The sequence below is a fragment of the Natator depressus genome, chromosome 2 (assembly GCF_965152275.1).
Source record: "Natator depressus isolate rNatDep1 chromosome 2, rNatDep2.hap1, whole genome shotgun sequence".
Lineage (NCBI taxonomy): Eukaryota > Metazoa > Chordata > Testudines > Cheloniidae > Natator > Natator depressus.
Window position 1 is genome coordinate 234,827,498 of NC_134235.1, and position 14,544 is coordinate 234,842,041.

The 14,544-nt window shown below is 42.0% G+C and overlaps 1 protein-coding gene across 3 annotated transcripts in view; it reads right to left on the reverse strand.

The window, feature by feature from the left end:
- The window catches only part of EPC1 (enhancer of polycomb 1), an 81,946-nt gene that overhangs the window by 16,825 nt on the left and 50,577 nt on the right, over positions 1-14,544 (reverse strand). For all 3 annotated transcript variants that reach the window (XM_074946189.1, XM_074946190.1, XM_074946191.1), the window contains exons 6-10: positions 9,822-9,981; positions 8,297-8,473; positions 8,120-8,209; positions 7,882-8,030; positions 4,934-5,286 (exon numbers count right to left, since the gene is read on the reverse strand). In XM_074946189.1, the coding sequence (XP_074802290.1) occupies positions 4,934-5,286; positions 7,882-8,030; positions 8,120-8,209; positions 8,297-8,473; positions 9,822-9,981 (929 nt within the window). The remainder of the gene's footprint in view (positions 1-4,933; positions 5,287-7,881; positions 8,031-8,119; positions 8,210-8,296; positions 8,474-9,821; positions 9,982-14,544) is intronic.

The following is a 14,544-nucleotide window of genomic DNA, read 5'->3' on the forward strand; positions in this document are numbered from 1 at the left end:
TAGGATTTGTCTGGGGTTGCCTCTGCTTGGTGCTGCAGATACTCTTGCAGAGCCTCCGACTCCTCAGAAGAGAAGGCAACATCCTTGAGCAGCGGTAAGACCAATGGCTGCGTTTCAAAGCTGGTGGGTAGAATGGGAGAATGATTGTCTCCTTGTGATAACAATGTCCTGGAATATAGATGGACCCAATAGGAGCAGTGAATGGAGACAGGGGACAGCAAAGATGTCTTCTGGGGAGACATACATCTCCAACCGTCCCCGAGTACAAGGCGAGTCCATTGGCAGCGCTGCTCTGGTCGCTGTCTGGGGCCACATTGCTATCAGTGCCGCCTTTGCTCCCGAAGTGGATGGAAGCACCAGGAGTTGTCAATCAGAAATGTGAGCCTCAATAAAGAAGTACAGGCAACACTGATGTTTGTTGCTCACAGAAAAGGAGTATGGACAGTAAACAGTTTGTGAATCCCAGGACCCTGGGCATTATCCAAGACTTCTTGCGGGGGGGCGGAATGCTATTTAACTATCTGTGCTAAACCATAAAAAACTACTAAAAATTAAACTATACATAATTCTTACAGGAATGACAAAGCAAAAAGGAGCTGAAGAAACAGAAGATTCCTACTCCAATCGTGTGGTGGTAATAAGGAACTAGACAGGGATCACCCTGCACTGCCCTGTATGCTCTTGGTTGGGAGCACGAGGTCCAACACACATTTCTTTCAAGAAATTCTGGAGTCAGGTGCATGGTGTGCATATATATTCCATGTGTGGAATACACACAGGGATCACTAAAAGAACCATCACTTTTTTGAGGAACATTTGGAACTAGACAAGACTGAAACACTAGAAAAAGGTACTACAGAAAATAATCCTACACTGGCATGAAAATAGACTGGATGATATATTGGATCTTTTCAATCTCTAAACTTCTATGATACTATGTACCATTCGGTTAAAAATTGTTATATTGTGGACAGGTGATTTAGCTTAGTACTCCTGATAAAATGATGGAGAGTCATGTGGCTATAATCTCAATGAGTTGTATTAATGTTTACTCCCTTCTCCAGATTAAAAAAAAAAAAAATCATATTTGATTCAAGTACATCTGTGTCTATAAAAATCAGACTAGGTAACTCTTTACATGTATTATTCCTATGCCAAGTATTAAAAGTTAACTGTTTCAGATAAAAATATGAATCTAAATTCCATACTGATTTTGTAAGTACTGAATGTTTACTATAAAAGTAATTTACAACGTTGAACACATTTGATAATGTTCATACACTGAACACTTAGTCACAGATTTAGTTTTTTCTAAACTTAAGATATAGCCAACATAATTAAAGTCTTCATCTAAAAGAGAAACTGTCTTATCTGGATTTTAAGAGTCACCTCTACAATCTATTTAAAAAACAAGTAAATACAGCTGTTAACCTTGAACTCCAAATTTGTAATCAGTTCACTTGTGATCTTTAAATGTGATCCGAAACCCATAAACATTCAATTTCTATTCACAGCCTACCTGCCAACAGTCCCTTTGTGTCTTATCCTAAGCAGCTAGAAACTTGCCCAGTATCTTTAGTGCAGTTTCTCCTCCTCGCATTAACAAACTTATACTGCAGCTGCTCTTTCCTACTGCCCTGCTTCTCTTTCAGATCACTGTATCTTCAGGCAACTGGAAGAGCTACTAAGAGGAGAGAGAAGGCAGCCACCAGAAGCCTCATATCAGAGGCTCTAACCAGTAGTAGTTTCAGCCCCAATCCATCTTCCAGCAAGGGGTGGAATAGATGGTAAAAGAAGGAAACACCAGGATGACAGGCATGAGTAGAACAGAAAGAACACTGGGACAGTGGGGAGGGAGGGAGGGAGAGAGAGAGAGAAAACACTAGAGGAGGAGGTAGCCCGTCTTTGCATGCACTCTTTGAAGATACTGCAAGGGGGAACAGAGTGACAAGGTGTAGAATACATATGTGGGAGGCAGAGATCATAAAAACAATGAAAGGCAGGATAAAACCGATTTCCTGAGTAAGCATCCAAACTTTTGGAGTTCATCGCTGGTTGTGTGTATTTCTGAAAATACTGGAAACCGGATTTCACATGTATTTTTCCAAAGGTATGCTGTTGGGTTGAGACAAACACCTAAGACTAAATATGGCAACAAGTGGGATTTAGTAAGGGTTTTTTTGGCTTAGTTTAGCAGGGTATTTTAAGAACAACCTGAAAACTTTGTTTTGAGGCCCTGATGAAGAACATAGAATGACGTTCACTGGAATGTGTGCACGAGTGCATGCCTTCCTCTCCACCAGCGACTGGGGAACTGTCCCTGGATAAAAAGTTTTAATATTGGCACTATACGATATACTCTGCTGAACAGAATTTTTAGATAAGTGATCTCTAAATATTTCTTCATGACACATTTTGGTGGTTCTTTTAATACCTCCCCCAAAAAGATTCTGGGTGCTGTCTCTGCCCTACAGGGAGAAAAAAGGTTATGTATTAAATAATCAGCACTCTATGCTCTCATTGGTTATCTCCTAGCAATGGAAAATGTAAAAGAAAATCAGCATAGTTGCCTGACCATTTGCAGCTTTTGATACAACTGACTATGAGGTTTTGTTGACTTAGACCAGGGGTCGGAGACCTTTCAGAAGTGGTGTGCCAAGTCTTCATTTATTCACTTTAATTTAAGGTTTCGCGTGCCAGTAATACATTTTAACACTTTTTAGAAGGTCTCTCTCTATATTATATAACTAAACTATTGTCATATGTAAAGTAAACAAGGTTTTCAAAATGTTTAAGAAGCTTCATTTAAAATTAAATTAAAATGCTGATCTTACACTGCCGGCCCGCTCAGCCCGCTGCCAGCCTGGGGTTCTGTTCACCTAGGCCGACAGCAGGCTGAGCGGGGCCCTGGCTGGCAAGGGGCCGGCAGCCAGAACCCCAGACCAGCAGCGGGCTGAGTGGGGCCGGTGGCCGGGACCCCAGACCGGCAGTGCGCTGAGCGGCTCAGCCCTCTGCCACTCAGCCTGCTGCCAGTCTGGGGTTCCGTCCGCCGGTTCCTGCCAGCCAGGGTCCCGGCTGCCGGCCCCGCTCAGCCTGCTGCCGGTCTGTGATCCCGGCCCTGCCCACAAAGGGCGAGTACCTACCTTCTCCCTGGTTCTAGCCCATTCTCTCTCTCTCTCTCTCTCTCTGCACTGAGCTGAGGGTGGGAGTGTGCTGAGAACAGGGATGAGGTGAAGGAGCAGGCTGGGGGTTGGGGTGCAGGGTCTGGCCAGGAGCTAGAATAAGGGAGGGAGCTCAGGGTTGGAGCAGGAGGTTTGGGGGTGGAGTGCTTACCTGGACAGCTCCCATTTGGCGTGAGAGGTGCAGGTGGGAATGTGTGTGTGTGGGGGGTGTGCAGGAGCTCCCGTTTGGTGCTCAGGGTGGGAATGTGGGGGGTACAAGAGTCAGGACATGGGGTGTGGGGAGGCTGGATATGTGTGGGGGGTGCAGGAGCCAGAGCTGGGTGTGTGTGAGGGGGATGCAGGGGTCAGGGCAGAGGTCTGGGGGTGTGCTCCCAGCCCCCTGCCCTGAGCAGCTCACGGCAGGGGGCTGGAGGGGATATGCCCTGATTCCACCCCCTGTTCCCACAGCCCCGTCCCCACCTCTTCTCTGCCTCTTCCCCGGAGCAGCGAGCGCGCTGTGGCTCCGCTTCTCCCGCTCCCTGTCTCCCCGTCCCTCGCAAGGGCCATCAGCTGATCAGCAGCAGGGAGGGAGACGAGGAGGGGCAGGACCACAGCACGCTGGGGGAAGAGGCGGGGAAACCTGCCTGCCTCTTCTTCTTTATCCTGCCCCGGGGGGTGGGGCAGGATTTTTAATGGCATGCTGCTGCCTGCCGGGGTCCTGGCCTGGGTTTGGCAGCTGGCTGAGTAGGGCCGGTGGCTGGGACTCGGCAGGCAGCAGCTGCCATTAAAAATTGGCACGCGTGCCATAGGTTGCCGACCCCTGACTTAGACAGTGAACTTTAGCAAGAGTGGATGGTATAGCTGGTCTTGGAAATCCCAAATGATGATTTTGGGAGTAATTACGCTTTCACAGGGAGCATATTTCACAAGCTCATCAGCAACTCTTGTCTTTCTTGTTCTTTCAGATGCAGTTAGTGCTGACTGATCAATAAAGCTAGTGAGCTAAACATACTGGATTTTAGTTATTTGAGTAACTGCTTCTTCTCACATCTGCCATCTACTGCTGCAACAACCACCACTGACATCAGCTGGGGAGCTTGCTAACAGTTTTCTGATTTAAAACATCAGGGGGCTGACGGTCCAACATTTATAGTGACAGGTCCTCAGTTCTGGAATTCATTTCCTACAGTAGTTCTGTGGAGCTAGAGTTTACTGACACATTGCAAGGCCAACTATTTCTCTGGCTTTTGCCCATGCATGGGGGAAAAAATATGAAAATATTTTTATAGGGGAAGGTAGCATCTTGACTTTTTGCAAAAAAATCTGTTGTATTAAAGTGCATATGCATACTAGGATTGTAACATTTTATTAAACATAAAATCAACCTTTTGTCTTCCCATAGATATCTAACAGGTAGGGTGGTAGAAAATTTGGGGTTTAAGGTTTTATGCTTTCTTAAGCAATCTTATTTTTAATATGGTCATCTGTCTTTTTTATATTAACTAAAAACCCTGTACATAAGTGGACTTCACACATTTCTAAAAGTCAGAACTGCAACAAGTGCTGCCTTTGTACACACATTTGAAATAAACTCTATTAACGTTCACGTTAAAAATGCTAACTAATTAGTTTTCAATATAAGTGGTAAAACAGATGATTCACTGCTGTCATTAGAACAGATCACAAAGAAAAAATGGATAAAATTCTAATATTTTTGATTCTCCGAGTCAAGTTTAACATTTCTAGAAAAAAGTTTGTCAAAATAAACATACCAAAGTGTGCTGAACCACTGCTACTTTTACTTTGTATAGAGGTACTGCATGTCTGGGTCCCAGGTTGTGCTGTGCCTGTTCGATTTATACCCCTGTATAATTTCCTACAGGAGAGTTCATCATTGTCACTGTCATGTAGCGATGGTGTCCGAGGCCTAAAATGCCGCCATCTACATGATTTGATATTGACTAGTATCTGACTGAGGTCTTTAGAGAAAGATTTGTCCGAGGTATTTGTTTCTGAGGTATTGGCAACTTGACTGATTGAAGAGTGTTGAGTTGAGGAAAGCATTTCCAAATCCAGCTGGCGAAACGTACTGTTGTAGTCTGAATGCGCTCTGTCCAGTAGCACCCTAAAAATGGAAGTGCAATAAACTTAGCAGACAATAATAAGCCAAAACCAGAAAGGTCACCACACACCAGTTTCTCGTAGCAGGAATTTCTTTAGCATGAACAAAGCTCAAAATATCATGAAGCACAGCCACACACTTAAATCCTACTTTACGGTGAGTGGTGTTTATTTTTTAAGAAACTGGAACTTGTCATGTCAATGTTTCAGAATTTATTGTGACCCATCTAACAAACAGCAAGGCACTCATACATTTTTGATATTTTGACTTCAACTTGGTAGAACTGTACTGAATATTAAATTTGCAAAGTATCAGGTACGTGAGGAGAAGATAAAAATGAGAATGTTAAATTTTAATCCATAAATCCTAACTAAGCAGCAAAACGTGTCTCCAAAGGGCCAAAAAGTAAGCCAATTCCTCTCTTAGCTGCTGAATACATCAGTTCCACCCACAGAAGTGACCCAACCCAGCCTCTCCAACCACTGAATATGCCCACAGCCACAAGAAGTGCTAAAGCTGTCACTCTCTACCTATCTAACCTCCTGGCAAAACCCTCAAGGGGCATCCAGATCCTTTCCTGATTTGTTGAAATTAAATTAGAAGATGCTGAAATTCACAGATTCCATGAAAGTGTGATTTAGATGCTACTGTTACCCTGAAAACAGAATTAGGGTGCCTCCAGAATATAGCTGATCTGTTCTCATTAGGTATGGGTTTCCAGGGTAAGTAAAGGAAATATCTTGGGATTGCCAGTAGTTCCCTGTTTCAGAAACTCTGTAGAACAGCTCAGACCTGTTACCCCCAGAGGACGATACAGCCTTCTGATAAAGACTGACACAAGCAGTATTCTTTTCAAAACACAGCACTTCTTTATTGGTGCAAATATTAAGAATCCTTAATATAATAACAAACAAACAATCCCCTTATTGATGTTATAAAACACAAATCCTTTATAAGCTAAAAAAACACCCCAAACCATGTTGTCTAACAGTTTGAGGCGGTCCTAAGTGATGTGCCTTGCTTCACAGAGCTAGTCATCCACAGGTTGCTGAGAGCAGTTTTTAGATGTTCTTTAAATCTTACGTATATAAGTTCCTTTTACAATTAAAACACATTCATACATCTTTATTAGCCCACACGTGTACGTACACTCCCACATCCCTACCTATAATTAATCGGACTTATTACACTGTACTGTCTCCTGCGCATTCTGTCTCTTCTCCGTTTGCTCCAGGGACAGGACTCCCTCTGATGCTGTTCTTTAGAGAGTGCTCTCTTCTTAGCTCTTAACTATCCCACTCAACTACTCCTGCCACCCACTGACACGCTGACCTTTATACAGTTCTGTCAGAACTTTATAGACCTTCTGATATTATCCTTCTGTCAGATCTTTCTTGGATGCATGCCAACTACCAACATTCTAAACTGTCCGTTCTATTTTTAGCCTGCAACCCTTATTTACCTCCCAGTGGTATGATCTGCTGCTATTTTTAGTATTGTTTACCACCTTTTACTGTCAATTCTATATTTAGTGCTCTGTGACCTGCAGCTTCCATCTAATGGTGACTTGTGCTTATTTAAAATGGAAGCCAGAGATCTTGGGACTTTAAGATGGAAAAAAGTATCTGTTATTACTACCACAGCCATTCAGGTGCTTCCATAGCAATAAGTTAATATTGTATAAATCTGAAAGTTAAGTGAAGGTATTTGTTTTGTTGACTGAACAAGCTATGATCTGACCAACTTTTTTAAAACACACTCATTTATAGAAAATGTAAAAGATATTTAAATATGTATAGTCTTTAATTAGGTATGGAAAAACATATTACCTATATAAAGAAAAAGGAATACAGAAATTCTTCTAGGCCAACATTTTCAGAAGTGGATGCCTAAAGTAAGGCTCCTTAGAGTCCATAATTAGCCACCTAAGTGAATGTCCGGAGTATCTACCATTGCTCAACTACCTCACTGGCAACTGCTTTGGTACACAGCACTTTTGAAAGATGAAGTACTTAAACATGAACTTAGCTTAAGTGATTTGCCGTATCTAGGCCTTATTTGGGAGCATAACATTGAACTCCCATTTTCTGGAAGTCTCAGTCTTAAAAATTAACATGCTAGACAATCACAAAACTGTCTGCAGATTTCAGGATTACAAGTAACATGTTAGCCCACAGCAGCAATCATACATAGCTATATTTTAAATGTATGTCAGACTGAACTCTCAGGACTTCAGTTTCTCAAGTAGAGGATGATCTCTGGGTTCTGGGAGAGGGGAAACCCATTTTTAAAATCCACTATTCACCAACCAATCTTCACAAATAATTTTTATACTACAACTGCCAACCTTAGCTCTGGAGTGGTAAAAGCCTTTCCCAGTATCAACAGTAACGGTCTATAAACAAAGAAGTAAACAGTGTCAGGATGGCTTTTACAGTCAGTGGAACAAACCAAAAGATAAAAAAAAATATCAGTAAGTGAAAGCATTCCATATGTGCTATCTTTTAGGGTGCCAGTGTCTTTCATTTTCACTTTTGCCCTTGTGTCAATTTTAAAATTATCCACAACTTTTTATAGCAATAATTAAGTGCAGCTTACCTTCCGCCACGCCCAACCCGTCTTCGTGCAAACCCAATACACCTTTGGGGTACAGTGAGCGTGGTTAAGCAGTATCTATAGCGGACATCTCCTAATCTTCCATCTTTAGGACTACTCCATGGCCAGTTGCCAGTCTGATCTAAATGAGGCTTAAAAGAATTTGAGAGAACCATTAAAAGTAAGATTTATTCTATAATGATGCTCAGTCTTATATAGTTTATAAATAAGTCTCACTTACAGCATAGTACTGACAACCTGCTTTCCTACGGAAAGCAAAAGGACCGTCAGGATCATTTTCTTCCTCAGCTTCGGAGGAACCAGACATAACCTTTGAAAACACAAAGGGAGCTGGTAAGTTCATGAGATAGATTTCTACTGCTCTTAGAAAAGAAGCAGTAAACTGTAGAGATCATACTTGGGAAAGAGGTTCTTCATCTGAGCTGGGGAAATCATACTGATTCAGATCTTTAGCATTAAAGACTGGCAGTGCAGCAGGACTCGTCTGTTGAGGAGTAGCAGCAGCAGATGAAGGTAAGACTTTGGGCTTTTTCTCATATTTCCTTTTGGGTCTTATAACATCAGCTTTCTCTTGCTGCAAGAAAATAAAAGTTTCTCGTTGGAGTCTGTTTTTGAAGCTTTTCTGTTGCAAAATTGCCACCCTTAAGTCTTTTACTGAGTGGCCAGAGAGGTTGAAGTGTAGGAGAACTGCTGAGCTTGAATTAATATGCAAACTAGATACCATTAACTTGGGTTTGAATAGAGACTGGGAGTGGCTGGGTCATTACACATACTGAATCTATTTCCCTATGTTAAGTATCCTCACACCTTCTTGTCAACTGTCTAAATGGGCCATATTGATTATCACTACAAAAGTTTTTTTCTCCTGCTGATAATAGCTCATCTTAACTAATTAGCCTCTTAGAGTTTGTATGGCAACTTCCACCGTCTCTGTATGTATATATATCTTCCTACTATATGTTCCATTCTATGCAGCCGACTAAGTGGGCTGTAGCCCACTAAAGCTTATGATTTACCCAATAGACCATTACATGGTGTAAACATGAATTTAACATCATGTTAAAAATTCTTGACAGGAAGTACTCTAGTTGCCTCTTTCAAGCTTTGCAGTAGTGTTGTATACATGAGGAAAAGAGATTTTGGGGGCTAAAGGTATAGATACTTGCATATAATTGCCTAATAAGATAGTCCTATTTATCATGTAAAGCAACATTGATGAATTCAGCTGCCGCCATTAATAAATAGTGTGCTCTAGAAACTTAATTACAGTAGCAATCTATCACCAGTCTGTAAAGCTCAGGCTGATTAGAACCCAACCAGAAGCATTCATCCTTTTAAGGCAGATGAAAGAAATTCCATATGGGCTACTGGATAAAGGCTCTTTCAGATAAGACTACTATGAGGTGTATTGCATCTGAAAACTGACATCAATAATGAATTTATAAAGATATCCTTCACCAAACTGTAGATTTTAAGTTAGTTTTTGCAGCTTACATCTTTAAAAAGTATTTTTGCCAGTTTGTAAAGTTAGTTCACAGGCAAAACTGTATGAACAGCATTAGCTGAAAATAGGGACCTAAACGATTCCTGACATAATCTTGCTAGAGTCATAAAATACAAAGATGGATTATCCAGACGCAAGTTTGACATGAGCCTCTCCCAGTCCTGAGCCACTTGCTCTATACTTGCTTTGAACTTCTTCATTTTGCTTTATTTCTTATGCAAGCAATCCTATCTTCAGTAGGACGCTGACAATTTATACCAGCTGAGGACCTGCTAGTGTACTTTAATGATAAGTCTTTCATTTTGCAGAAAAGGTTTTACCTTCAAAAATAAGCATAAATTTCTGGTATAGTCTAAAACCTTTTGTGTCCTGTTGACACAAGACAATGAATTTTTGTTTATAAGTACCACTTCTTTACCTTGTTAACTTTGAATTCCTTCAGTTCCATGGCTTCTTGATGCTTAAATGGACTGCTATTTGTAACAGGAATGATGGGGATGGCATAGGTAGGTTTCATTGGCTGCCGCTGTGCCATAACCTCAGACATGATCTCTCCACTGTAGTCACCCAAATTATACCTGAAATTAAAATTTTTTTTAGTGCTAAATTGTCAAAAACCCTGAATATTTGCATACCATTTTTAGTTTCCACAAACTGCACATGACATAGTATAACTTAGATACATTACATAGCAGTTACAATAAGAATACTACTCGCAGCTTTGGGCACTATTAAAAAGATGTATAGCTAAATCAGAAAATCCTCAGAGGACAATAACTAACAAACAAAGACAACATTTAGACACTATTACTTTAGGAGAGAGATTAATACAATGGACTCTGCAATGCCTAGAGGAAAAGTAGGCAAGGAACCAAATGATAGCTCTCTAAGAACTTCAGAAAAGTTGTAGAAAATGAAGAAAAGAGGGGTGGGGGTAGGAAGGGAAAAAATAGAGAATTATTATTTTAGTAGGTGGATGTGTCACAAGTACTAATGACCTAAACTAAAACAAAAAAGTAGTAAGAAGTACTTTAAACAACAACAAGGCAAAAGGTGCCTGAGCCATAATCTCATATTACAAGCTTTCACCATGTTAGCAATGGTTGGTTCCAAAGGTCATTGCACCACGACTCCCTTTTGACAACAAAAATTACTACATGACCCCAGGAGGGGGGACTGGGGCCTGAGCCCACCTGAGTCCCGCCACCCCGGGCGGGGAGGTCCAAAGCCAAAGCTCTTCTGACCATATTAAAATGGGGTCGCAACCCAGTTTGAGAACTGCTGTGCTATAGTATTCGGTATCTTAAAAGAGTAAAACTTATATACAGATATATTTCAATTTCTGAAAGTGTCCATATAATTGGCTCAGAGTAAACATACATACATAAATTAAAGATCAATACTCCATGTCAGAAATCAACTAAAAAAACCTCTACATATTGCAAAGATGATATCAGGCTATCATGAGGTGGGAGGGGTGGGATATGTCTGTTGGATAATGTGTTGATAGGAGTGCTTAATTACATGCAAACAACTCATACAGAACAGTGCATTAGATCACTGGAGAAGGCTGCCAGTTCTTCTGCCCAGGTGGATTTTGGATCAGATGTTAAAGTGGTCGAGACAAAGAGGATGGTGAAAAAGGAAAGGGGTAAAACCTATAAATAATTTGTGATTCACTGCCACACCAAAAGTTTTTGATCTGTGTCCCTGGCATAGACATCACTCATGGCAAAGCTTAATTTCACTTAAGAAATTTAAGATACATCAAAAGAATTCCAGGTTTCCAAAATGGGGAACTACACAATAATCAGAAAGCTACTTAAATGGAAATTAAAAGATACCCGTCACAAGGAAAAAAGGCCTGCAAACTACATGGAGACTATTTAAATCATCATAACAGAGATTCAAACTAAATGTATGCCCCAAATAAAAGAGAAAAAAAACAATACGAGAACCAAAAAAAGCCACCATGGCTAAATTACACAGTAAAAGGTGCATAGAGGCAAAAAGGCATCCTTTAAAAACTGGAAATTAAATTCTAGTGAGGAGAAAGGAGCATAAACTCTAGCAAGTCAGGTGTAAAAGTATAAGCTAGGCAAAGAATTTGAAGAGAAACTAGCTAAAGATAAAAATAATTATTGTTAGTTCTTGTAAGTACATCAGAAGCCGGAAGCCTGTCAAACAATCAGTGGGGCCACTGGACGATGGACGAGTTGAAGGAACACTGAAGGAAACAAGGCTGCTGTGGAGAAGCTAAATGAATTCTTCATGTCAGTTTTCACTGCAGAGAATGTGGGTGAGATCCCCACACCAGAGCCATTCTTTTTAGGTGACAAATCTGAGGAACTGTCCCAGATTGAGCAGGTTTTGGACTGGTTTTGAGCAGGTTTGAACTGTCCCAAAGGAGCAGGTTTTGGAACCAACGGATATATTAAACAGTAATAAGTCACCAGGACCAGATGGAATTCACCCAAGTGTTCTGAAGGAAATCAAATGTGAAATCGCAGAACTACTAACTGAGGTATGTAACCTATTGCTTAAGTCAGCCTCTGTACCAGAAGACTGAGGGGTAGCCAACGTAATACCAATATTTCAAAAAGGCTTCAGAGGCAATCCTTGTAATTTTAGGCTGGTAAGCCTAAATTCAGTACAAAGCACATTGGTTGAAACTACAGTAAAGAACAGAATTATCAGACGCAGATAAACATGATATTCGAAAGAATAGTAAACATGGCAGGCGACCAGCTTGGCTTAATGGTGAAATCCTAGCGGATCTTAAACATAAAAAAGAAGCTTACAGGAAGTGGAAGGTTGGACATATGACCAGGGAAGAGTATAAAAATATTGCTCGGGCATGTAGGAAAGATATCAGGAGGGCCAAATCGCACCTGGAGCTGCAGCTAGCAAGAGATGTCAAGAGTAACAAGAAGGGTTTCTTCAGGTATGTTGGCAACAAGAAGAAAGCCAAGGAAAGTGTGGGCCCCTTACTGAATGAGGGAGGCAACCTAGTGACAGAGGATGTGGAAAAAGCTAATGTACTCATGCTTTTTTTGCCTCTGTTTTCACTAACAAGGTCAGCTCCCAGACTGCTGCGCTGGGCATCACAAAATGGGGAAGAGATGGCCAGCCCTCTGTGGAGATAGAGGTGGTTAGGGACTATTTAGAAAAGCTGGACGTGCACAAGTCCATGGGGCCGGACGAGTTGCATCCGAGGGTGCTGAAGGAATTGGCGGCTGTGATTGCAGAGCCCTTGGCCATTATCTTTGAAAACTCGTGGCGAACGGGGGAAGTCCCGGATGACTGGAAAAAGGCTAATGTAGTGCCAATCTTTAAAAAAGGGAAGAAGGAGGATCCTGGGAACTACAGGCCAGTCAGCCTCACCTCAGTCCCTGGAAAAATCATGGAGCAGGTCCTCAAAGAATCAATCCTGAAGCACTTACATGAGAGGAAAGTGATCAGGAACAGTCAGCATGGATTCACCAAGGGAAGGTCATGCCTGACTAATCTAATCGCCTTTTATGATGAGATTACTGGTTCTGTGGATGAAGGGAAAGCAGTGGATGTATTGTTTCTTGACTTTAGCAAAGCTTTTGACACGGTCTCCCACAGTATTCTTGTCAGCAAGATAAGGAAGTATGGGCTGGATGAATGCACTATAAGGTGGGTAGAAAGCTGGCTAGATTGTCGGGCTCAACGGGTAGTGATCAATGGCTCCATGTCTAGTTGGCAGCCGGTGTCAAGTGGAGTGCCCCAGGGGTCGGTTTTGTTCAATATCTTCATAAATGATCTGGAGGATGGTGTGGATTGCACTCTCAGCAAATTTGCAGATGATACTAAACTGGGAGGAGTGGTAGATACGCTGGAGGGGAGGGATCGGATACAGAAGGACCTAGACAAATTGGAGGATTGGGCCAAAAGAAATCTGATGAGGTTCAATAAGGATAAGTGCAGGGTCCTACACTTAGGACAGAAGAATCCAATGCACCGCTACAGACTAGGGACCGAATGGCTAGGCAGCAGTTCTGCGGAAAAGGACCTAGGGGTGACAGTGGACGAGAAGCTGGATATGAGTCAGCAGTGTGCCCTTGTTGCCAAGAAGGCCAATGGCATTTTGGGATGTATAAGTAGGGGCATAGCGAGCAGATCGAGGGACGTGATCGTTCCCCTCTATTCGACACTGGTGAGGCCTCATCTGGAGTACTGTGTCCAGTTTTGGGCCCCACACTACAAGAAGGATGTGGATAAATTGGAGAGAGTCCAGCGAAGGGCAACAAAAATGATTAGGGGTCTAGAGCACATGACTTATGAAGAGAGGCTGAGGGAGCTGGGATTGTTTAGTCTGCAGAAGAGAAGAATGAGGGGGGATTTGATAGCTGCTTTCAACTACCTGAAAGGGGGTTCCAAAGAGGATGGCTCTAGACTGTTCTCAATGGTAGCAGATGACAGAACGAGGAGTAATGGTCTCAAGTTGCAATGGGGGAGGTTTAGATTGGATATTAGGAAAAACTTTTTCACTAAGAGGGTGGTGAAACACTGGAATGCGTTACCTAGGGAGGTGGTAGAATCTCCTTCCTTAGAGGTTTTTAAGGTCAGGCTTGACAAAGCCCTGGCTGGGATGATTTAACTGGGAATTGGTCCTGCTTCGAGCAGGGGGTTGGACTAGATGACCTTCTGGGGTCCCTTCCAACCCTGATATTCTATGATTCTATGATATGCTAGGGAAGAGTCAACCCAGGTTTGTGAAGGGAAATCATGCCTCAGCAATCGATTAGAGTTTTTTGAGGATATGAACAGGCATGTGGACAAGGGTGATCCAGCTGAAACAGTGTACTTGGACTTTCAGAAAACCTTTGACAAGGTCCCTCCCCAAGAAGCGTTGAAGTAAATTAAGCAGTTATAGGATAACAGGAAAGGTCAATAACTGGTTAAAAGACAGGAAACAAAGGGAGAGGAATAAATAGTCAGTTTTCACAATGGGGAGAGGTAAATAATAGTGTCTCCGAAGGATCTGACTGGGTCCTTGCTGATTAACATATTCATACATTATCTGAAAAATGGGGACACACAGTGAGGTGGCAAAATTTGCCGACAATACAAAATTACTCAAGATAGTTGTGTCCAAAGCCGACTGCAAAGAG